This window comes from Hemicordylus capensis, chromosome 14 (assembly GCF_027244095.1).
Source record: "Hemicordylus capensis ecotype Gifberg chromosome 14, rHemCap1.1.pri, whole genome shotgun sequence".
Taxonomy (NCBI): Eukaryota; Metazoa; Chordata; class Lepidosauria; order Squamata; family Cordylidae; genus Hemicordylus; species Hemicordylus capensis.
In genome coordinates this window covers 5,908,780-5,928,316 of record NC_069670.1, presented here as the reverse complement: position 1 = coordinate 5,928,316, position 19,537 = coordinate 5,908,780, and the positions used below count along the sequence as shown (strand labels likewise).

The 19,537-nt window shown below is 47.7% G+C and overlaps 2 protein-coding genes across 4 annotated transcripts; both read right to left on the bottom strand.

Annotated features, from left to right (window-relative positions):
- Positions 1–1,757: 1,757 nt before the first annotated feature.
- On the bottom strand, positions 1,758–7,729 carry LOC128336916 (zinc finger protein 546-like). Of its 2 annotated transcripts, none has more exons than XM_053277227.1 (2): positions 7,518–7,729; positions 1,758–3,902 (listed from the first exon to the last, which is right to left on the bottom strand). In XM_053277227.1, the coding sequence occupies exon 2, from the start codon at positions 3,697–3,699 to the stop codon at positions 2,050–2,052; it is 1,650 nt and encodes a 549-aa protein (XP_053133202.1). In that variant the 5' UTR covers positions 3,700–3,902; positions 7,518–7,729; the 3' UTR covers positions 1,758–2,049. The 2 variants fall into 2 exon arrangements, with proteins under 2 accessions (XP_053133202.1, XP_053133201.1); XM_053277226.1 differs by lacking the exon at positions 7,518–7,729 and adding an exon at positions 4,784–7,254 and having other exon boundaries at positions 1,758–3,905.
- Positions 7,730–10,221: 2,492 nt separating this feature from the next.
- On the bottom strand, positions 10,222–18,320 carry LOC128336906 (zinc finger protein 420-like). 2 transcript variants are annotated; one of them, XM_053277199.1, is made up of 2 exons: positions 18,099–18,320; positions 10,222–13,992 (listed from the first exon to the last, which is right to left on the bottom strand). In XM_053277199.1, exon 2 carries the CDS (start codon positions 13,835–13,837, stop codon positions 12,278–12,280), a length of 1,560 nt encoding a protein of 519 aa, XP_053133174.1. In that variant the 5' UTR covers positions 13,838–13,992; positions 18,099–18,320; the 3' UTR covers positions 10,222–12,277. The 2 variants fall into 2 exon arrangements, with proteins under 2 accessions (XP_053133174.1, XP_053133173.1); XM_053277198.1 differs by having other exon boundaries at positions 10,222–13,989.
- Between the last annotated feature and the right edge of the window lie 1,217 nt (positions 18,321–19,537).

Here is a 19,537-nt window from a genome sequence, read left to right as displayed (position 1 = left end):
AGCATCCCCAGGCACATTAGCATGAGTGACCAGTCAAAGAGGGGAGGGAGACACCTTGCAGAAGGCTCACATTCAAAAGCAGGAGTCCATATGCCTGCTGGTATTCCTTATTTATTTTATTTTATTTATTATTATTATTTAACATATTTTTATACCGCCCAAAACTTACGTCCCTGGGCGGTTTACAAGTGGATAAAAACAACATTAAAACATTAGTTAAAAACAAAAACAAGAAATTTAAAATATGACCATTTAAAGACACAACTTAAAAATTTTAAAACAATATTCTAAAACAACATTGAAAACAATCAAAACAGTATCAATTAAAAGTCTGGGTGAACAGGTGCATCTTTAAAGACTTCTTAAAAATTGTCAGAGATGGGGAGGCTCTTATTTCACTAGGGAGTGAATTCCAAAGCCTCGGGGCAGCAACGGAGAAGGCCCGTCCCTGAGTAGCCACCAGACGAGCCGGTGGCAAATGCAGACGGACCTCTCCTGATGATCTCAATGGGCGGTGGGGTTTATAACGAAGAAGACGTTCTCTTAAAAACCCAGGGCACAAGCTGATTGGGGCTTTATAGGTTATAACTAACACCTTGTATTTTGCCCGGAAACATATCAGCAGCCAATGTAACTCCTTCAATACAGGAGTAATATGGTCTCTCCTAGATGCCCCAGAGACCAGCCTGGTTGCCGCATTCTGAACCAACTGTAGTTTCCAGACTACATACAAGGGAAGCCCCACATAGAGCGCGTTACAGTAATCCAGTCTGGAGGTGACCAGCAGATGTACCACTGTTTTGAGGTCATCTATCTCAAGAAATGGACGCAGCTGGCGTATCAGCCGAAGCTGATTGAAGGCACCTCTGGCCACTGCCTCAACCTGGGACACCAGGGAGAGGCTTGGATCCAGAAGCACCCCCAGACTGCGTACCTGTTCCTTCTGGGGAAGTGTGACCTCATCCAGAACAGGCAGATCAAACTCATCTCTCGAGTTTTGACCCCGCACAATGAGTACCTCTGTCTTATCTGGGTTCAGTCTCAGTTTGTTATCCCTCATCCAGCCCATCACCACCTCCAGGCAGTAATTTAGGGAGGTTACGCACTCTCCCAATGATGTTGACATGGAGGAATAGATTTGGGTGTCATCAGCATACTGATAGCACCCTGCACCAAATCTCCTGATGATCTCTCCCAGCGGTTTCATGTAGATGTTAAACAACATCGGGGACAATATGGAGCTCTGAGGGACACCATACTGAAGTTCAGTTTTTGAAGAACAGTCCCCGAGAGACACCATCTGGAATCTGCTTGAGAGGTAAGAGTGGAACCACCGCAAAGCAGTGCCTCCCACCCCCAACCCCTTCAGACACTCCAGAAGGATACTATGGTCAATAGTATCGAAAGCCGCCAAGAGGTCCAAAAGGATCAACAGTCAATTCCTCAGTCAATTCCCAATTGGAGGTCATCCATCAGGCCAACCAAGGCCATCTCCACCCCATAGCCCACCCGAAAGCTGGCCTGAAACAGGTCTAGATAATCAGTTTCATCCAAGACTGCTTGGAGTTGAGAGGCCACCACCATCTCAATTACCTTGCCCAGCCACGGAAGGTTGGAGACAGGCCTATAGTTGCTCAGCTCTGAGGAATCCAGGGCAGGCTTCTTCAGAAGTGGTCTAATAATTGCCTCCTTAAGACGAGGAGGTATCCTTATCTTATTGACATATAAGTATTTGGAGAAAACTAAAAGAAAGCATATACTGTGAAAAACTAATATTTATTGATAACTTTGAAGGAATTATGCACATGTATTCAAAATACAGACACAAAACTATGAATTTCCCTCAGAGGGAAGAAAAATAAATCAGAAGCAGAAATCTCACAAGGGTTTATATTTCATAATCTGAGGGAGATTTTCAGCTTGTCTGCAGTTTCATGTGTATGATTCTGACTCTGTTTGAATGTACACGTGTGCTGTAAGGTGAGCCTTCCATCTTCCAGTGTGGGTCCTATAGTGTATAGTAAGAGCTCCCCTTTTCCAGAAGCTCTTTCAATATTCCAAGCATTTGTGGGGCTCTTCCCTACTGTGGGTTCTATGGTGTTTATTAAGATCTCCACTCGTGCTGAAGATCTTTCCACACTCCAAGTACTGATGTGCTTTCTCCCTAGTGTGGGTTCTGTGATGTGTAGTAAGTTTTTCACTTCTGCTGAACCTCTTTCCACACTCCAAGCATTGATGTGGTTTCTCCCCAGTGTGGGTTCTGTGATGTCTGGTAAGATGTCCACTCGTGCTGAAACGCTTTCCGCATTCCAAGCATTGATGTGGTTTCTCCCCAGTGTGGGTTCTGTGGTGTAATGTAAGATGACTACTCCTGCTGAAACTCTTTCCGCACTCCAAGCATTGATGTGGTTTCTCCCCAGTGTGGGTTCTGTGATGTCTGGTAAGAACGCCAATCCCACTGAAGCTCTTGCCACATGCAATGCATTTATATGGTTTCTCCCCAGTGTGGGTTCTGTGATGTATGGTAAGATGTCCACTCGTGCTGAAGCTCTTACCACACTCAAAACATTGGTGTGGTTTCTCCCCAGTGTGGGTTCTGTGGTGTAGAGTCAGATGTCCATTCGTGCTGAAGCTCCTTCCGCACTCCAAGCATTGATGTGGTTTCTCCCCAGTGTGGATTCTGTGGTGTATGATAAGAGCTGCACTCGTGATGAAGCTCTTTCCACACTCCAAGCATTTCTGTGGTTTCACCCCAGTGTGGATTCTATGGTGTTTAGCAAGATCTCCAGTCCAGCGGAAGCTCTTTCCACACTCCAAGCATTTGTATGGTTTCTCCCCAGTGTGGATTCTATGGTGTTTATTAAGAACTCCACTCGTGATGAAGTTCTTTCCACACTCCAAGCATTTGTGTGGTTTCTCCCCAGTGTGGATTCTATGGTGTGTAATAAGATTTCCTCTCCGGCTGAAACTCTTTCCACACTCTAAGCATTTGTGTGGTTTCTCCCCAGTGTGGGTTCTGTGGTGTATAGTAAGATGTCCACTCGAGCTGAAGCTCTTTCCACACTCCAAGCATTTGTGTGGTTTCTCCCCAGTGTGGATTCTGTGGTGTTTATTAAGAACTCCACCCGTGATAAATCTCTTTCCACACTCCAAGCATTTATAAGGTTTCTCCCCAGTGTGGGTTCTATGGTGTTTATTAAGATCTCCACTCGAGCTGAAGCTCTTTCCACACTCTAGGCATTTATGTGGTTTTTCCCCAGTGTGGGTTCTGTAGTGTTTAGTAAGATTTCCACTCGAGCTGAAGGTCTTTCTGCACTCCAAGCATTTATGTGGTTTCTCCCCAGTGTGGGTTCTGTGATGCATGATAAGAGCTGCACTCGTGCTGAACCTCTTTGTGCACTCCAAGCACTGATGTGGTTTCTCCCCAGTGTGGATTCTTTGGTGTTGATTAAGATTTCCACTCGTGCTGAAGCTTTTCCCACACTCCACACATTCATGTGGTTTCTCTCCAGTGTGTGTTTTGTTGTGTATAATAAGATTTCCCCTCGTGCTGAAGCTCTTTCCACACTCAAAACATGTATGTGGTTTCTCCCCAGTGTGCGTTCTGTTGTGCATGATAAGATGTTCTCTCTGGCCAAAGCACTTTCCACAGCCCAAACATTCATATAATTTCTCATCTGCTTGCATTTTCCACTGCATTTTAAATCAAGTCTAGGTTTAGAAGGAAAGCTTTTGCTGCACGGAGAGCACAGGATCTTTTTTTTCTTCTTACTTTCTGCGCAGTCTTTTGGACTTCTTCCGTTTTGCTCCAGTTTTTAGTCTGTGCTCCTTTTTATTCCATCTGGAATCACTCATAAATCCTCTGCTGGGTTTCCCCTCATTGTTCCTCTCCCAACTCTCACCTGCTGGAAGGAAGAGAGAAAACTGGTCGGTGCCTAGGATGGAAAAGGAGCGTTAACTAGATCGGATGGTTCCCCATACCGAGTCACAGGGATCGGCACGAGCCTAAGGAGAAAGCAATGTAGGAAGGTGCTATCTACTGACTGAGACCATTGGTCTATCTAGCTCAGTATTGCCTTCACAGACTGGTAGCGGTTTCTCCAAGGTTGCAGGCAGGAATCTCTCTCAGCCCTCTCTTGGAGATGCTGCCAGGGTGGGAACTTGGAACCTTCTTGCAAGCATGGAACTGCTCTTCCCAAAGCAGCCCCATCCCCTGAAGGGAATATCTTACAGTGCTCATTTTTCCTCTTCCATTCAAATGCAAACCAGGGTAGACCCTGCTTAGCAAAGGGGACGATTCACGCTCCCTGGCTACCACAAGACCAGCTCTCCTCCCTTGTGAGACCATGTGAGAAGAACCAGTGGAAATGCAAACAAGAGACTGGCTGCTAGTTCCCTCTGACTGCTATGTGATTACGCTAAAAACCCAAACTAATGAAAGAATGACAACTATATTGCAAAGAGAACTGGCTTCAGACCCTCTTAGACAGTGATCTGGAGTTGGAGAAGGAAATCAGGGAGGCATCCGAGAGAGAGAGTTGTAACAATGGGCATTTTTAAGACTGGGGAAAGTCACATGCAGGACATGGCAGAGGCCAGATTTCTAGAGACATTAAATGAACCTCAGAACAGTCGATCATGGAAACCACTAGAGAAAAGGAGAACCTGGACTTCACCCCGAGTGGCGCTCAGGACCTGTTGTGAGATGTCAGTGTCATGGACTCAACAGGGAGGAGTGACCAGAGTGTGATCTAGTCCACCCTATATGTAAGCAGAGACTCACCTACGAAGTTCAATATGGACACTTTGGGCTTCAGAAAAGGAAACTGCTCAAGAATGAAGAGGTTGGTGAAAGGAAAGCTGGAAGGGACAGGCAGTCTGGAGAATTAAAAGAAGAACATGCTTTTCATGTGCTTACATTAAAAAAAGAACATGCTTTTCATGTGCTTTGAATATATTGCCTTGAAGAATATATTAAGGACAGTGAAGAAGATGCACTTCAAATGGTCAATAACGAGAAACTATTCAACACCAATGAAAGAAAAAAGGCCTACAAAAAAGAACAAGTCAAGAACTGAGCAGAAAAATGGAGAAATAAGCCCCTGCATGGTCAATATTTGCACAATATAAGTGGGAAATCAGACATCACCAAGACTTGGCAATGGCTTAAGAAGGGCAACTTGAAGAAAGAAACAGAGGGTTTAATACTGGCTGCACAAGAACAGGCACTTAGAACAGATGCAATAAGAGCAAAAGTCAAAAAAATCCACAACAAACAGCAAGTGCCGCCTTTGTAAAGAAGCAGATGAAACCGTGGACCACCTGATCAGCTGTTGTAAAAAGATCGCACAGACTGACTACAAACAAAGGCATGACAAGGTAGCAGGGATGATACACTGGAACATCTGCAAAAAATACGAGCTACCTGTAGCCAAACATTGGTGGGACCATAAAATTGAAAAAGTTGAAGAAAATGAAGATGTAAAAATATTATGGGACTTCCGACTACAAACAGACAAACATCTGCCACACAATACACCAGATATAACTGTAGTCGAGAAGAAAGAAAAACAAGTTAAAATAATCGACATAGCAATACCAGGGGATAGCAGAATAGAAGAAAAAGAAATAGAAAAAATCACAAAATACAAAGATCTACCAATTGAAATTGGAAGGCTGTGGCAGAAAAAAACCAAAATAATCCCAGTGGTAATTGACACCCTGGGTGCAGTTCCAAAAGACCTTGAAAAGCACCTCAATACCATAGAGGCCACAGAAATCACCAATTACAAAAAGCAGCTTTACTGGGAACAGCCTATATTCTGCGACAATATCTATAACAACAGCAACAACATTGACAATAAAATCCAGCCAACCCAGGTCCTTGGGAAGGACTCGATGTCTGGATAAAACAAACCAGTCAATAACACCTGTCTGACTGTGTAAACAAGAAATAATAATAATAATTCGATTTCTATACCATCCTTCCAAAAATGGCTCAGGGCAGTTTACACAGAGAAATAACAAACAAATAAATAAGATGGATCCCTGTCCCTGAAGGGCTCACAATCTAAAAAGAAACATAAGATAGACGCCAGCCACAGTCACTGGAGGTCCTGTGCTGTGGGTGGAGAGGGCCAGTTACTCTCCCCCTGCTAAATAAAAGAGAATCACCATGTTAAAAGGTGCCTCTTTGCCAAGTTAGAAGGGGTGTAGAGCTTATATCCAGGAATAATCATGTCCCACTGGTTCTCACCGTTCCACCTGGTTTCCATTCCACCCACTCTATCGATGTTTTCATTAGCAACCAAGCACTCCAGCTCACCCATCTTGGCTTCTGGCATTGGTATACAGACACCTATACCCCAAGTCCCTCACCTGGTGTCAGCATGTGCTATCTCCCTTACCATCATCTGAGCTTTTTGGCCAGGTGTCATGAGGTTCCTTCTCCTCAATCACTGCACACAATCCTGTTGTATGCAAGTACAGAAGAGAGAAACCACAGATTTCCTTCTTTTTCAATCTCAGGGATCCATCGCTTGCAAAGACTGTCATATGCAGTGATGCTAGGGTAAGCCAAAGGAGCACAAATCTGCAGTTCACAATGATGATCCTAGAATGTGAGAGCTGGAAGGGACCTCAGAGGTCTTCCAGTCCACCCCCTGCCCAGGGCTACGGCATCCCTGGCAGATTCCTGTCCAGCCTCTGCAGTGCTTGGACCCTGCAGGGAAGGGAAGCCCACCACCGCCCAAGGCAGGCTGTTCCACTGTCCAACTCCTCTCCCAGTTGGCACCTTCTTCCAAATGCCTGGCCTAAATCTGCATCCTTGTCTTTTCAATGCATTGGTGCTGATCTTGCCCTCAGGAGCAGGAGACAGAGGACAAGTTCCCTCCCTCTTCTAGGAGACCTCCAGTTCTGATCTCTGAAGATGGTCACTCCACTCCGTCTCTCCTTCTCCAGGACCTGTCCCATGCAGCAGGTTTTACTGAGGCTCTACTGCGGGTCTGAAACTGCCCAAAGATACCGTTGCAAAAAGTGGATTTTTTTTTTAACCCCCAACACACATCGGCCTAAAGCTCCAACGCATAATGAAAAACCCAGGTCGTTTGCGGTGGATTCCCTTACACCTCGTGTGGGGACCTTGAGCTAAACCGCTGGAGGATCTGTGAAGGGCACACCTGCCTTTCTAGGGGGAAGCCAAGCAAAATCGCCCCCCCCGGGGAACCAACACACCCGCCGCCTCTCTTTCCCACTCGGAAGGAGCCCTGCAAAACTGCTGCTTGTGGTATAGTCTGTTTAGATCTTCGCCCCCGGCCCCCTCCCTCCCTCCCTCCTCTGCTGGCTGCACCGCTCACAACCCTCCTGCCGGGACATTTCCCACTGCAGATGGGTGGGAGAGAGGGGAGAGGGAGACCCCCCCGACCCCCCACTCCGCTCCTTCCCCAGGATGCTGCGGCTGCCTCCGGCTGCCCACTCGCCTCTCTAGCCAAAGCGCCCAGCCACAAGCCACGACCCACGAGTCTGATCCGCCTCTGCGGAGAAACACACGCCCCGTTTCCTGCAGCAGCAGCAGCAGCACTGGCCTCTGGCGCCGGCGTCACTCCGGATCAAGGCAGCCGCGGAAGAGAGGATCGGGGCCACTCCGGCTCTTTGTTCGCAGAAGGGCTGCCCCCGCCTGCTCCGCCTGCCCTCTGCACTCGGCTCCTTCACTTCCTTTTCCTCCTCGCAGCTCCACCTCCCTGCTGCTGCTGCTGCTGCTGCTTCTCATGCAACAGGTTGTGGCATCTGCAATGCAAAGATGGGACCCTCCAGCCTTCCTCCTCCTCCTCCTCCTCCTCCAACTGCCCCGCCCCCCATTCTTGCTCCAACAGCATCCCAGCTCCTCTCTCTCATTGGCTGAGCTTCCAAGGCCGCGCGCGCCCCCTCCAGGACCCCCCAGGGCAAAGCCTGGCCGCCTCTCTTGGGGGGAGAGCTTCCACTTGGGGGCTGTTAGGATCAGGGGGGCACAAGTGGGGGGAGCTGCAGGCCGGAGACCTCCCACCCCTGCAGGCAGACAAGGAAGGAGCAGAGAAGCGGGGTGGGGGGGAGTGGGAGGGGAGAGCAACCCATGGGGAGCGGGCAGAGATCCTCTTGCACGGGAGATGCCCAATACGGAAACCTAGAAATCTGCTTCCTACCGAGTCAGTCCGGTGTCCCGACTAGCTCAGGGCTGTCTGCACAGATTGGCAGCGGCTACTCCAAGGTAGCAGGCAGGAGTCTCTCCCAGCCCTCTCTTGTCAACCTGATCTGGAAATGCCAGGGAGGGAGCTTGGAACTTTCTGCATGCATGCAAGCAGGCAGGGGCTCTTCCCCTTAAGGGCAAGATCTCACAAGGCTGACACACGTAGTCTCCCATTCAAATGCAAACCAGGACCGACCCTGCTGAGCCAAGGGGGCCATTCCTGCCTGCTGCCACCAGCCCAGCTCTCCTTTCTCTCCACTGAACCCGGCACGTCTGGGTCTCCCCCACCCGCATATGAAGCTGCTTTCTAGCGCGTCAGCCCACGGATCCCCCAGCCCAGTTCGGCCAACCCTGGAGTGGGAGAGTAGAGCTTCCCCAGCAACAGCAGCCGCCTGCATTTCTTGGACCCTTCTCAGTGTGCTGCGTTTCCCAGCCAGGTGACTTCAGAGATCCACTCCCAGGAAGGTGTCCTTGGGGACCGGACCTGGAAGCTTCGGCGTGCAAAGAGGGGGCTGCACCAGGAAAATGCATTCTTCTTTGCTATGCCTATAGCCAGCCCCAGCTCCACTACAGTGCACAAGGGCTTTTAATTGTTTTAGTGATTTTAATGTTTTAAAATATTCTTTTTTAAAAAATTAAATTGTTGTAAGGTTTTAAAATTTTTGTTTTTGATTTAACTAATGTTTTGCTTTCTGTTTTTATTTTGCCACACCAGGAAATGGCATTGTTCATTGTCACACATATAGCCTAGTCTCAGCTTCCTGCAGTGCACAGAGTGGCCACAGGAGGGCACCCTTTTGCTGCACCTGGAAAGTGCATTGCCCATTGTCATTCCGGTTGCCTAGTCTCAGCTCCCTGCCGTGCAAAAAGAGGCCCCTGGAGGGCACCCTTTTGCCACACGAGAAATATTCATTGCCCATTGCCTTTCATGTAGCCTAGCTCCCTGCAGTGCATAATGTGGCCACAGGAGGGCACCCTTTTGCTGCACCAGGAAAATGCACTGCAAAGATTCTTTACTGCCATGGGATAAGCAGACAGGTATTTAAAAAGGAGAGGGAGAATGAAGACCAACCTTTCTCAGGCCCTGGTACGATTCAGGAAATCCCTCCATAATCTGAGGGGAGAACTGCGAAACCCCGATTTAAATCCAACCAACCAGCCAGAGAGTACTTAACATATCCTTTGTTAAACAAGAGAATATATGAAGAAAACCTATTTAGATAATACTCCCCAGTCAATAAACCAAACAAAGTGTGTATTTCCTTCTTTCCAAACAGACATTGACAGAAAAGGTTTCCGAAGCACCTGGTGCTGAGCTCTTTCTTTTACAAGGGTGTGTGTGTTAATTTAAGTGTCCAGCCCATCTTCAGATGCTAGCAGAGGACCATCCCAGGGGCTGAGAAATAGATAGTAGCAGCTTAACCTGCGTAGAGCATCTGCGTTCTGGTACCTGATTGCTCCCCTCACCCCCTGCCACGGCCCCCCTCACCTCTGAGATCTCCCCACCCTCACCTGAGCCCCACTCCTCCTGCTCCTCCATCCCGTTGCTTCCAGCCCCCTCACCCCTCTTGTTGACTCCTCCATCCCTTCACTCCACCCCCTTCACCCCTCTTGGTCGCGGCTGCAGCGTTGATGGCACCTATTGGCCAAGCTGCAGCCCTCATATCCCTAGAGACCTCCCCACCCTCACCCCAGCCCCACTCCTGCTCCTCCCCACAGGAGCAGCAGCAGCAGCAGCAGTTGACTGGGCCCTTCCTCACTGCCACGGCTGCCATGGTCACTTGTTCCCCTCCAGCTGCTGACAGGCCCTGTCCCGTCTCTTGCCTGCCTGCCTCATCCAGAGATGTAACCTCCCGGTTTAACTGCTGCCACCAAATTGGTTTTTGGCTGACTCTACTACAATAGCCTTCCAAACCTCTGCTATAATAAACCCCCAAAACCCCACCTTTGGTAGAGTGGTAAAGGTGTTAGGCGTGGGGTGGAGAAAACAGAAACTACAATTCTTCTTTAAAGACAAACAAGTAATTTTATTTAGCATTTAATTCACTCAAAATGAATAGTTGCTTTAAAATTCTAGTACAAAACACAGCAAACAAAAAACAAACCCCAACGAACAGAGCATAAGTAACAAACAAAATGTGGTCAAAACGCATCGAGCAGGCCTAACTCTGACTGTGCCCTAACTTTGCAATCACTTCCGCTTTTCAGCCACCCGGCTTTTCCCTTGTTCAGCCTCAGGTCTTGTTCTTCTTCACAGTTCTGAGGTTCAGCCCAGATGGGTCTTCTTGCTGGTGAGTGTTTTCAGCTCTCCGGAGAGTTTCCACTCTCTGCCAGTGATTTCTTGGCTCTTTTTAGCCCCAGTTCTGTTCCTCTCTCAGACTATGCCAGCAAGACTTCAGTTCTTCTACTTGAATTCCTTTCCAAACTCATACTCCACTTGGTACTTCTACTAATTGAAGACTCTCCTCCAGCTCTCCAACAGGTCTCTTCAACAGAATTCTCCTTTGCTAAAAGCAGCCTCCTATATACACACACAAATTTCTCTCCTATATTTTTCAAAATACCCCATCAGCGTAACTCAAACTCTCTCAATTTTTAAAAAACACACGACCAATAAAACCAAACTTCTCTTTCCCTACAAAATCAAACCAGTACATTTCATCATCCTCAAAAATGAAACTACACAGCAGGAGCTGCAAAACTTTGACCCCAACTCAGTCTGAATCTTTTTGTTTTGGTGGAGGGGTTGGAGCCACCTCTGATTTATCTACCATATCTGCTGCCCTGGCACCTGAATTTTTTTTTAAAGTACATTTTTCTCACCTCTCTACAGGTATGTATTTACTCTAGGGAATGCAGTTTACTTGTGAAGAGGAATCCTAACCCTAACCCTATACAAGTAAACTCTCCCCTGAGCCGTCCCACAAGCCGGTTCGACTGGGTCGGTTCAAATTCAGTCCGTATTTGAACCGAACCGGTGTCATGGCTGGCCTGCAATTCCTTAGAAGCCTTACAGAATTTAGTCACTTTAAAATTAGTCTCAAGATTTGATCCAGAAAGTAAATAGGTGGCATGAAATAATTCTAAAAAAGCAGAATCATAAAATAATTTCTTATATTGACTGGTAAAATATACAATTATTGTATTGTATGTTCAATGGACTCAAATGGTCCAGAATTACAGGGACAAACCATCGCATCATATGGAACATTCCAAAACTTCCCAGACAGCACCGCAAAAGGCAGAGCATTCCAGTGAGTGACGTTGGAAAAAGCCCTGCGATGGGTAGGGACTGTCAATTCCTAGCGATAATTTGCTGGTTTAAGCTGACAATCATTTTTCCAGGATAAGGAATGTTGGGACCAAACTAATAACCTTTTGAGGATCCATATTGCTAATCATCTGCTTAAGGGCCTTCTTGGCACTATCAAAGCCCAAGGATAATAAAAACTCCGGAGAAAAACACGAAATCAATAGTTTAGATTCCAATTTTGTACACTAGGTGAAACTAAAAGTATCCACTACTATCAAAGAGGTCAAACCACTTGGAGGGGATTAAGTTTTAGCCAAATCTTGGTTTCCACCTATTTTTTAAATTCAAGATTCAGGTCTTAAAATTTCATTGGGAGAGAATTCAGCAACTTGAAAGATTCCTCTTAAAATTTGGATTGCACAATCATCTGAGGGGGGATGTAAGTTGAGCTCGATAATGTTGCTGAGATCGTACTTTGGCCTCAAAAAACCTAATGGCTTTTAAATAATTAACAGTTAAATAATTCCCATCTCTGGTTTAACTTTTTTAAAAATGTCCATTACACTCCTAAGCACAGTCTGGTTTTCACCCAGAATCCAGTATTCAGAGGCAATTAAAATAAAGTATATGCTGTGAAAGACAAAAATTCATTATTCAGTTTGAATGAATTTTGCACAGTTATTCATAAAACAACAAAACACATCTTTGCGTTTCCTCAGAGGCAAGCAAGACAAATCAGAAGCAGAAATCTCACAAGGGTTTATATTTCAGTTTCATGTGTATGCTTCCTGACCTGTTTGAATTTACGCATGTGCAGTGAGGAGAGCCTTCCTTCTTCTTCCAGTGTGAGTTCTATAGTGTATAGTAAGAGACCCCCCATTTTTGAAGCTCTTTCCACACTCCAAACATTTATGTGGTTTCTCTCCAGTGTGGGTTCTGTGGTGAATAGAAAGTTTTGAATTCTGGCTGAAGCTCTTTCCACACTCCAAACATTTATGTGGTTTCTCTCCAGTGTGGGTTCTGTGGTGAACAGAAAGTTTTGAACTCTGGCTGAAGCTCTTTCCACACTCCAAACATTTATATGGTTTCTCTCCAGTGTGGGTTCTGTGATGTATAGTAAGTTGCCTACTTGTTCTGAAGCTCTTTCCGCACTCCAAGCATTTATGCGGTTTTTCCCCAGTGTGGATTCTATGGTGTATAGTAAGATGTCCACTCGTTCTGAAGTTCTTTCCACACTCCAAACATTTATGTGGTTTCTCTCCAGTGTGGGTTCTATGATGTAGAGTAAGCTCTCTGCCCGTTCTGAAGTTCTTTCCACACTCCAAACATTTATGTGGTTTCTCTCCAGTGTGGGTTCTATGGTGCATAGTAAGCTGTCTACCTGTGGTGAAGCTCTTTTCGCACTCCAAGCATTTATGTGGTTTTTCCCCAGTGTGGGTTCTGTGGTGAATAGAAAGTTTTGAACTCTGACTGAAGCTCTTTCCACACTCCAAACATGTATATGGTTTCTCTCCAGTGTGGGTTCTATGGTGTACAGTAAGATGTGCACTCGTTCTGAAGTTCTTTCCACACTCCCAGCATTTATGTGGTTTTTCCCCAGTATGGATTCTCTGGTGTGAAGTAAGATCTCCACTCTGCCTGAAGCTCTTTCCACACTCCAAACATTTATGTGGTTTCTCCCCAGTGTGGGTTCTATGGTGTTTAGTGAGATCTCCATTCGCGCTGAAGGCCTTTCCACACTCGTAGCATTTATGTGGTTTCTCCCCAGTGTGGATTCTGTGATGTATAATAAGAGCTCCACTTGTGCTGAATCGCTTTCCGCATTCAAAACATTGATGTGGTTTCTCCCCAGTGTGGGTTCTGTGGTGTGAAGTAAGATTTACACTTGTGCTGAAGCTCTTTCCACACAATATACATGTATGTGGTTTCTCCCCAGTGTGCGTTCTGTGATGTACAGTAAGAGCTCCACTCGTTTTGAACCTCTTTCCGCATTCCAAACATTGATGTGGTTTCTCCCCAGTGTGGGTTCTATGGTGTGAAGTAAGATGTCCACTTGTGCTGAAGCTCTTTCCACACTCCAAGCATTGATGTGGTTTCTCCCCAGTGTGGCTTCTATGGTGTACAAGAAGATGTCCTTTCTGGCTGAAGCTCTTTCCACACTCCAAGCATTGATGTGGTTTCTCCCCAGTGTGGGTTCTTTGATGTTTATTAAGATTTCCACTCGTGCTGAAGCCTTTTCCACAGTCCAAACATTCATATAATTTCTTGCCTGCCTGCATTTCGCACTGAGGTTTAAAGCTTTGTTCAGAAGTGAAGCGTTGGCTAAGTGGAGGACATAGGCTCCTTTTTCTAACTTTGTGCATTATTTTTCGGACTCCATGCCGACGATCAGGCTATCCATTTCTGTTCTTCTCTTTTGCTCCAGTTTTTAGGCTGTGCTCCCTTTTCTGTCATCTAGCACGTCCCATAAATCCTCTGCTGGGTTTCCCCTCATTGTTCCTCTCCCAACTCTCACCTGCTCGAAAGAAGAGAGAGAACTGGTCAGAATCTCGGTTAGAAAAAGAGCCTTAAGGATAGGGGTGGAGGCTCTTGCGAAGGGCAGAGTGGGCAGGGCCCATCCAAAAACTCTCCAAAAAAGGAAAACACTCATCAGCCATTTTGTCTGCTTCCTGTTGCCATTTTAGACGTGTCTGTCTCTTCTCTTCCTGCAGCCTGGCTACAATGCTTACATAAGGTGGGCATCGGGAGGAAAATCGGATAGAGCTGCTTGTAATTAGATGGCTTGGGATATAACTGAAGACATTGCAGACTTTGGTGGCGATTTATGGAGATTTGTTTTGCCCTCCACCCGCCCTGCCTAATTAATTAATTTATTATTATCACGATTATTATTTTGCAACCAGCTCTGTTTGAGATAGCAGGGTCGGCCCTGGTTGCACAAGAATGGGAGACTAGAAATGTGAGCACTGAAAGAGATAAGATGGAACTGCTCTGGGAAGAGCATCGAGGTTCCCAGTCCCCTCCCTGGCAGCATCTCCAAGACAGGGCTGAGAGAGACTCCTGCCTGCAACCTCGGAGAAGCCGCTGCCAGTCTGTGAAGAAAATACTGAGCTAGATGGACCAAGGGTCTGACTCAGTATAGGGCAGCTTCCTGTGTTCCTAAATTCAGGCTCCTAAATCACCTGAGTTCACCTCTGGTGGCCACTCCACTCCCTCTCTCCTTCTTGAAGAGCTTTCCCAGACAGCAGGCTCTTCTGTGAGTTTGAATTTGCACCCCCCCGCCCCCCGCTGCCCCAAATCATAAAAAAGTGGATTTTTTAAAAAGTGGATTCTCTCAAGTGGATTTTTTTAAAAAAAACAACCCCCCCCCAAAAAAAACCCGACATACATCGGGCTACGCTGCAATGCACCATGAAAAACCCAGATCATGTATGGTGTGTTCCCCAATATCTCGTGGGGACGTCGAGGTCAATCTGGATGATCTGTGACGGGCACATCTGCCTTTCTTGGGGGGGGGGAGCCAAGCATAGGCATACCATTAATTAGACAAAGAGAGATGAATGTCTCCTGGCCCCCAGCTTCTGAGGCCCCCACCCCACCAAGGCCTGGTCTTGCCCTCTCCCATGCAAGAGAGAGCAAAGGCACACCAGCTCTCAGCCTTATCTTGGGGATCTTGCCAGGGAGGGAACTTGGAACCTTCTGCTCTTCCCAGACCTCCATCCCCTGAGGGGAATATCCTGCCATGCTCACACTTCTAGTCTCCCATCCAAATGCAACCAGGGCAGACCCTGCTTAGCTAAGGGGACAAGTCATGCTTCCTACCACCAGACTAGCTCTCCTCTCCTGGGAAAAAAAGTAAGCCCCCCCCATTTTTGTTTTTTTTGCTAATCGTGGAGCTTGGCCTGCAATTTGCAAACTGTCTATCGGAGGCAGCGTGGTGGAGTGGTTAGAGTGCCAGACTAGAACCAGGGAGACTCGAGTTCAAATCCTCATCCAGCCTCATGAGACTTGCTGGGTGACTCTGGGCCAGTCGCTTCTCTCTCAGCCTCACCTACTTCACAGGGTGGTTGTGAGGAGAAACTGAAGGATGGAGGGAGAGCGGGATATAAAATGTGAAAATGAAAATAAATAAATAATAAATGAAAGGCTGTGGCAGAAGACCAAAATAATCCCAGTAGTAACTGGTGCCTTAGCTGCAACTCCAAAACACCTTGAAGAGCACCAAACAGGATCAGGGCCACAGAAATCACCATCAGTCAATTACAAAAAGCAACTTTACTGGGAACAGCCTTTGTTTTGCGATGATATCCATAATAACAACAACAACAATATTTATAATAAATTTCAGCCATCCCAGGTCCTTGGGAAGGACTCAATGTCCAAACAAAACAAACCAGTCAATAACTCCTGTCTGACTGTGTAAACAACAAACAATAATAACAATAATAATATCTTCCAGGGGGAAGGGGAACAGTTCAAGGTGTGTGTGGAGAATGGAGCACTCTTGTGGAGATCAGGTCTGTCCGTGCTAGTTTTATTGTTTGTACCAGTTTTCTGTACTCATTTTTTGTACTCTTTGTGCTTGCAAAACTGCTGGACTCTGCAAATATCCTGAAAAAACAAACGCCGTAGCAGGAGGGAAGGGGGTAATGCCTTCCTTCCAAGCACTCCACTCAGATTTCTTGCCTGCTTTTCTGAATGGTGGTTTTCTTTCTCACCCAGCCCTCAAGTTGCATTAAAAATCATAATAAAATTCCAAGGTCTCCCCATCCCCCCCCCCTGAAAAAAACCCATTACTTTGTTTGGTTTTTTACATCTTTTTTTTCTTGCAAATGCAGTTATTTAAATATTGGATCCTTTATGAGACAGAAGTGGGAGTGGATAAAGAATCATGCAGGATGTTAAGTTGGGTGTTGAAACATTTCTGCTAACGCCTATTTGCATGAATATGCTTGGTTTATATTATTACATTTTTGTGAGTTCAGTTGCTGTGTGTGCCGTCAAGAACCCGTGTGTGTAGGCAGGAATGACGCTGGACTTCCCAGTCAGTGTACACAGAATTGCAGTTTTATTATAAAGGTATATCCGCACAAAGTCAGGTGGGGTGGTTGTGTTCTGAAATAAGGGTCAAGGCTTTCAAACTGAGTCACTTGGTGACAACCCTGGAAAAGCCAGCGTGATGTAGTGGTTAGAGTGCTGGACTAGGACCGGGGAGACCCGAGTTCCAATCCCCATTGAGCCATGAGACTTGCTGGGTGACTCTGGGCCAGTCACTTCTCTCTCAGCCTCACCTACTTCACAGGGTTGTTGTGAAAGAGAAACTCAAGTATGTAGTACACCGCTCTGGGCTCCTTGGAGGAAGAGCGGGATATAAATGCAAAATAATAATAATAATCCTAGATTGGGAAAACTCGGAAAGAACCACATGCAAGCACTGGTTTGGTGTACAGGATTGTTTGGATGTTAAATTAATTGCATTGTTTAAGACATGCTATGTTCCCATGGAAAACCTCTACTATGAAAAGCCAATATAGGAAAAACGCAGCATGCGATTTCTATAAGTTGCCTTTCCCATATTTTGCAAATTGTTTTGTTGGGTTTGAGAACAACCTCCCCATCATTGGGTCCGTATATCTTGGAGTGGATTCAGATGGCAGTCTGGGTTGTCTGTTAATCTGCTGCTGTTAATATTGCACGTGCCCTTAATGTTCTTCTGCAGCGGAGCTATGGTTTTAATGCAGTTTTAAAATCTTGTTTTAAAAATTTTAAATTGTTGGACTGTTTTAAACTTTTCATTTTTCTTTTAACGAGTCTTTTACTTTGTTTTCATTCTGTTGTAAACCGCCCAGAGACGTAAGTTTTGGACGGTATAAAAATATGTTAATACATAAATAAAAAATAAATATGGGGCCAGGAGACGGAGAGGAAGGCAACGGGGGGGGGGGGGGGGCATTTTAAAATCTCCTCTCCGGGCCCTGAAGCCAAGTAAAATCACCCCCCTGGAGACACTCTAGGGCAGGACTGCTCAACTTCGGCCCGCCTGCAGACCTTGGCCTACAACTCCCATAATTCCTGGCTATTGACCACTGTGGCTGGGGTTTATGGGAGCTGTAGTCCAAAAACAGCTGGGGGGGGCAAAGTTGAGCAGGCCTGCTCTAGGGGCTATACATACCCAACATCTTTATTATTATTATTATTATTATTATTATTATTTTATTTGAAAGGAGCTCTACAAAATTGCTACTTGGGATAATGCACCACCCACACACACACACTCCCCTTTTTCTGAAATCTTTGCTTCCCTGAACTGGGGGTGGGGGGGGGCGGGGAGAAAGAGAAGGAGAAAGGAGAACGTGGAGGGGGGGGGGGGGCAAATCGTAGCCAAAAAGCAAAGCCCCGAACTGACGATCTGAATGGCAAAGATGACTTTCTGCCCCAGAGCTGGCGGGGAGCCGAGAGCCCTGGAGACAATCCGGGGTGGGGGGGTGGGGAGGAAGAGCTCTGGCCAGCCCCCCCGCTTTCTTCCCCCCCCCCCGCTGGCCACACTCCTCACCACCCTGCGGGGATATTTGCAGAGAAGACACGGGGGCGCCTTTTCCCTGCCCCCCTTTTCTGCCCCCTCACCGGCTTCCTCCTCAGCCCAAGAGTCCAGCAACCACCAGCCGCGGGTCTCGGAGAAACACGTGCAATCTTTCCTGCAGCAGCAGCAGCAGCAGCCGCCGCGCTGGCCTCTGGCACCGTCGTCACTCCGGATCAAGGCAGCAGCCACGGGCGAGCATCCCGGGGCACCTCCGGCTCTTTGTTCCCAGGGAGGCTCCTGCAGCCGCCCCCAGTGCCTGCTCCCCCCTCTCCACACCCCGCAGCACTCCTCCCCTCCACTTCCTCTTCCTCCTCTCAGCTCCACCTCGCCGTGCGCAGGATTGGACCCCCTGGCCTCCCCCCCCCCCAAACCAGCCTCCAACTGGTCCTCCCGACCCTCTCTCCCAACAGCATCCCAGCTCCTCTCTCTCTCTCATTGGCTGAGCCTTCAAGGCCTCCCGGCTCTGGGAACCCCCCCCCCCCCGCAAGGGGCAAAGCCTGGCCTCCTCTCTTTGGGGGCAGATCTTCCATTTAGGGGGTGGGGTGGGTACTGTTAGGATCAGGGGGGCACGAGTTGGGGGGGCTGCTGCAGGCTGGCGACCTCCCATCCCTGCAAGCAGACAAGGAAGGAGCAGAGAAGGGGGGGGGAGTGGGACGGGAGAGCAAGCCATGGGGAAGGGGTGGGTGGGGGGTGGGCTGATCATGCATCCAAGCTGCAGGTTTCCTGGGCGGGCAGCGCCTTTTCTCCCCTGAGCAGGAAAGCTCTCTGGACCTTCCAGGATGCTTCTGAGGACAGGGAGAGACGCTGCGGGATGGCAAGAAATCTGCCTCCCTGCTAATTCTCTGATGAAAGGGGTCTCAAGGGGGCTGCACCCCTCCTCCTCCTCCTCCTCCTCCTCCTCTCCTCTTCCTCCTCCTCAGGGGATGGGGAGGTCCAGGAGGGAGGTCAGCGAGTGCAACCTCTGCAGAGGCTACTGCAGGGACATGGGTGAAAGGGGGTCTTGGATTGCCTGCACTGTAATGCCAAATCTTCCTTTCACAAACCAGGGAAATGAGATACATTAGGCAGCAATTAAAGCGACCGGTTTAAGACCAGAGTGAAGGCGATTGCATCTTGTCTCAGGCTGGGGACCCACCCGAGGCTGACGCCTTAACAGATTTGCCACGGGGTCAGTCACGATGTTGTGTGCAATGCCACCAGTTCTCACTTACAGCTCGCCTTTGCTGCCCCCCCCCACATGGACACAATGGGGCCTTTCTGTGGGTGCCAGGCACACTCCAGCCTCCCCATCTTCTGTCGGGCTTCAAAGCCCAAGGAAAAGTGGGGCTGCGTTTAGGGCAAGTGTCAGATTTGGGGCCGATCTGAACCTTGCGAGCTTTGCACCTTGCCGTTGAGGCAAGTTAAGATGGGTGTCGGGGCCTTTTTGGGGGTGGCTCCTTGACACTGGAATGAAGCTTCGATTTCCAAAGCTGGAAAGATGAGC

Bases quoted from the DNA above. Each gene is read 5' to 3' on its own strand.
- LOC128336906 (XM_053277199.1), bottom strand. From the start codon at position 13,837: ATGCACAAAGTTAGAAAAAGGAGCCTATGTCCTCCACTTAGCCAACGC.
- LOC128336916 (XM_053277227.1), bottom strand. From the start codon at position 3,699: ATGCAGTGGAAAATGCAAGCAGATGAGAAATTATATGAATGTTTGGGC.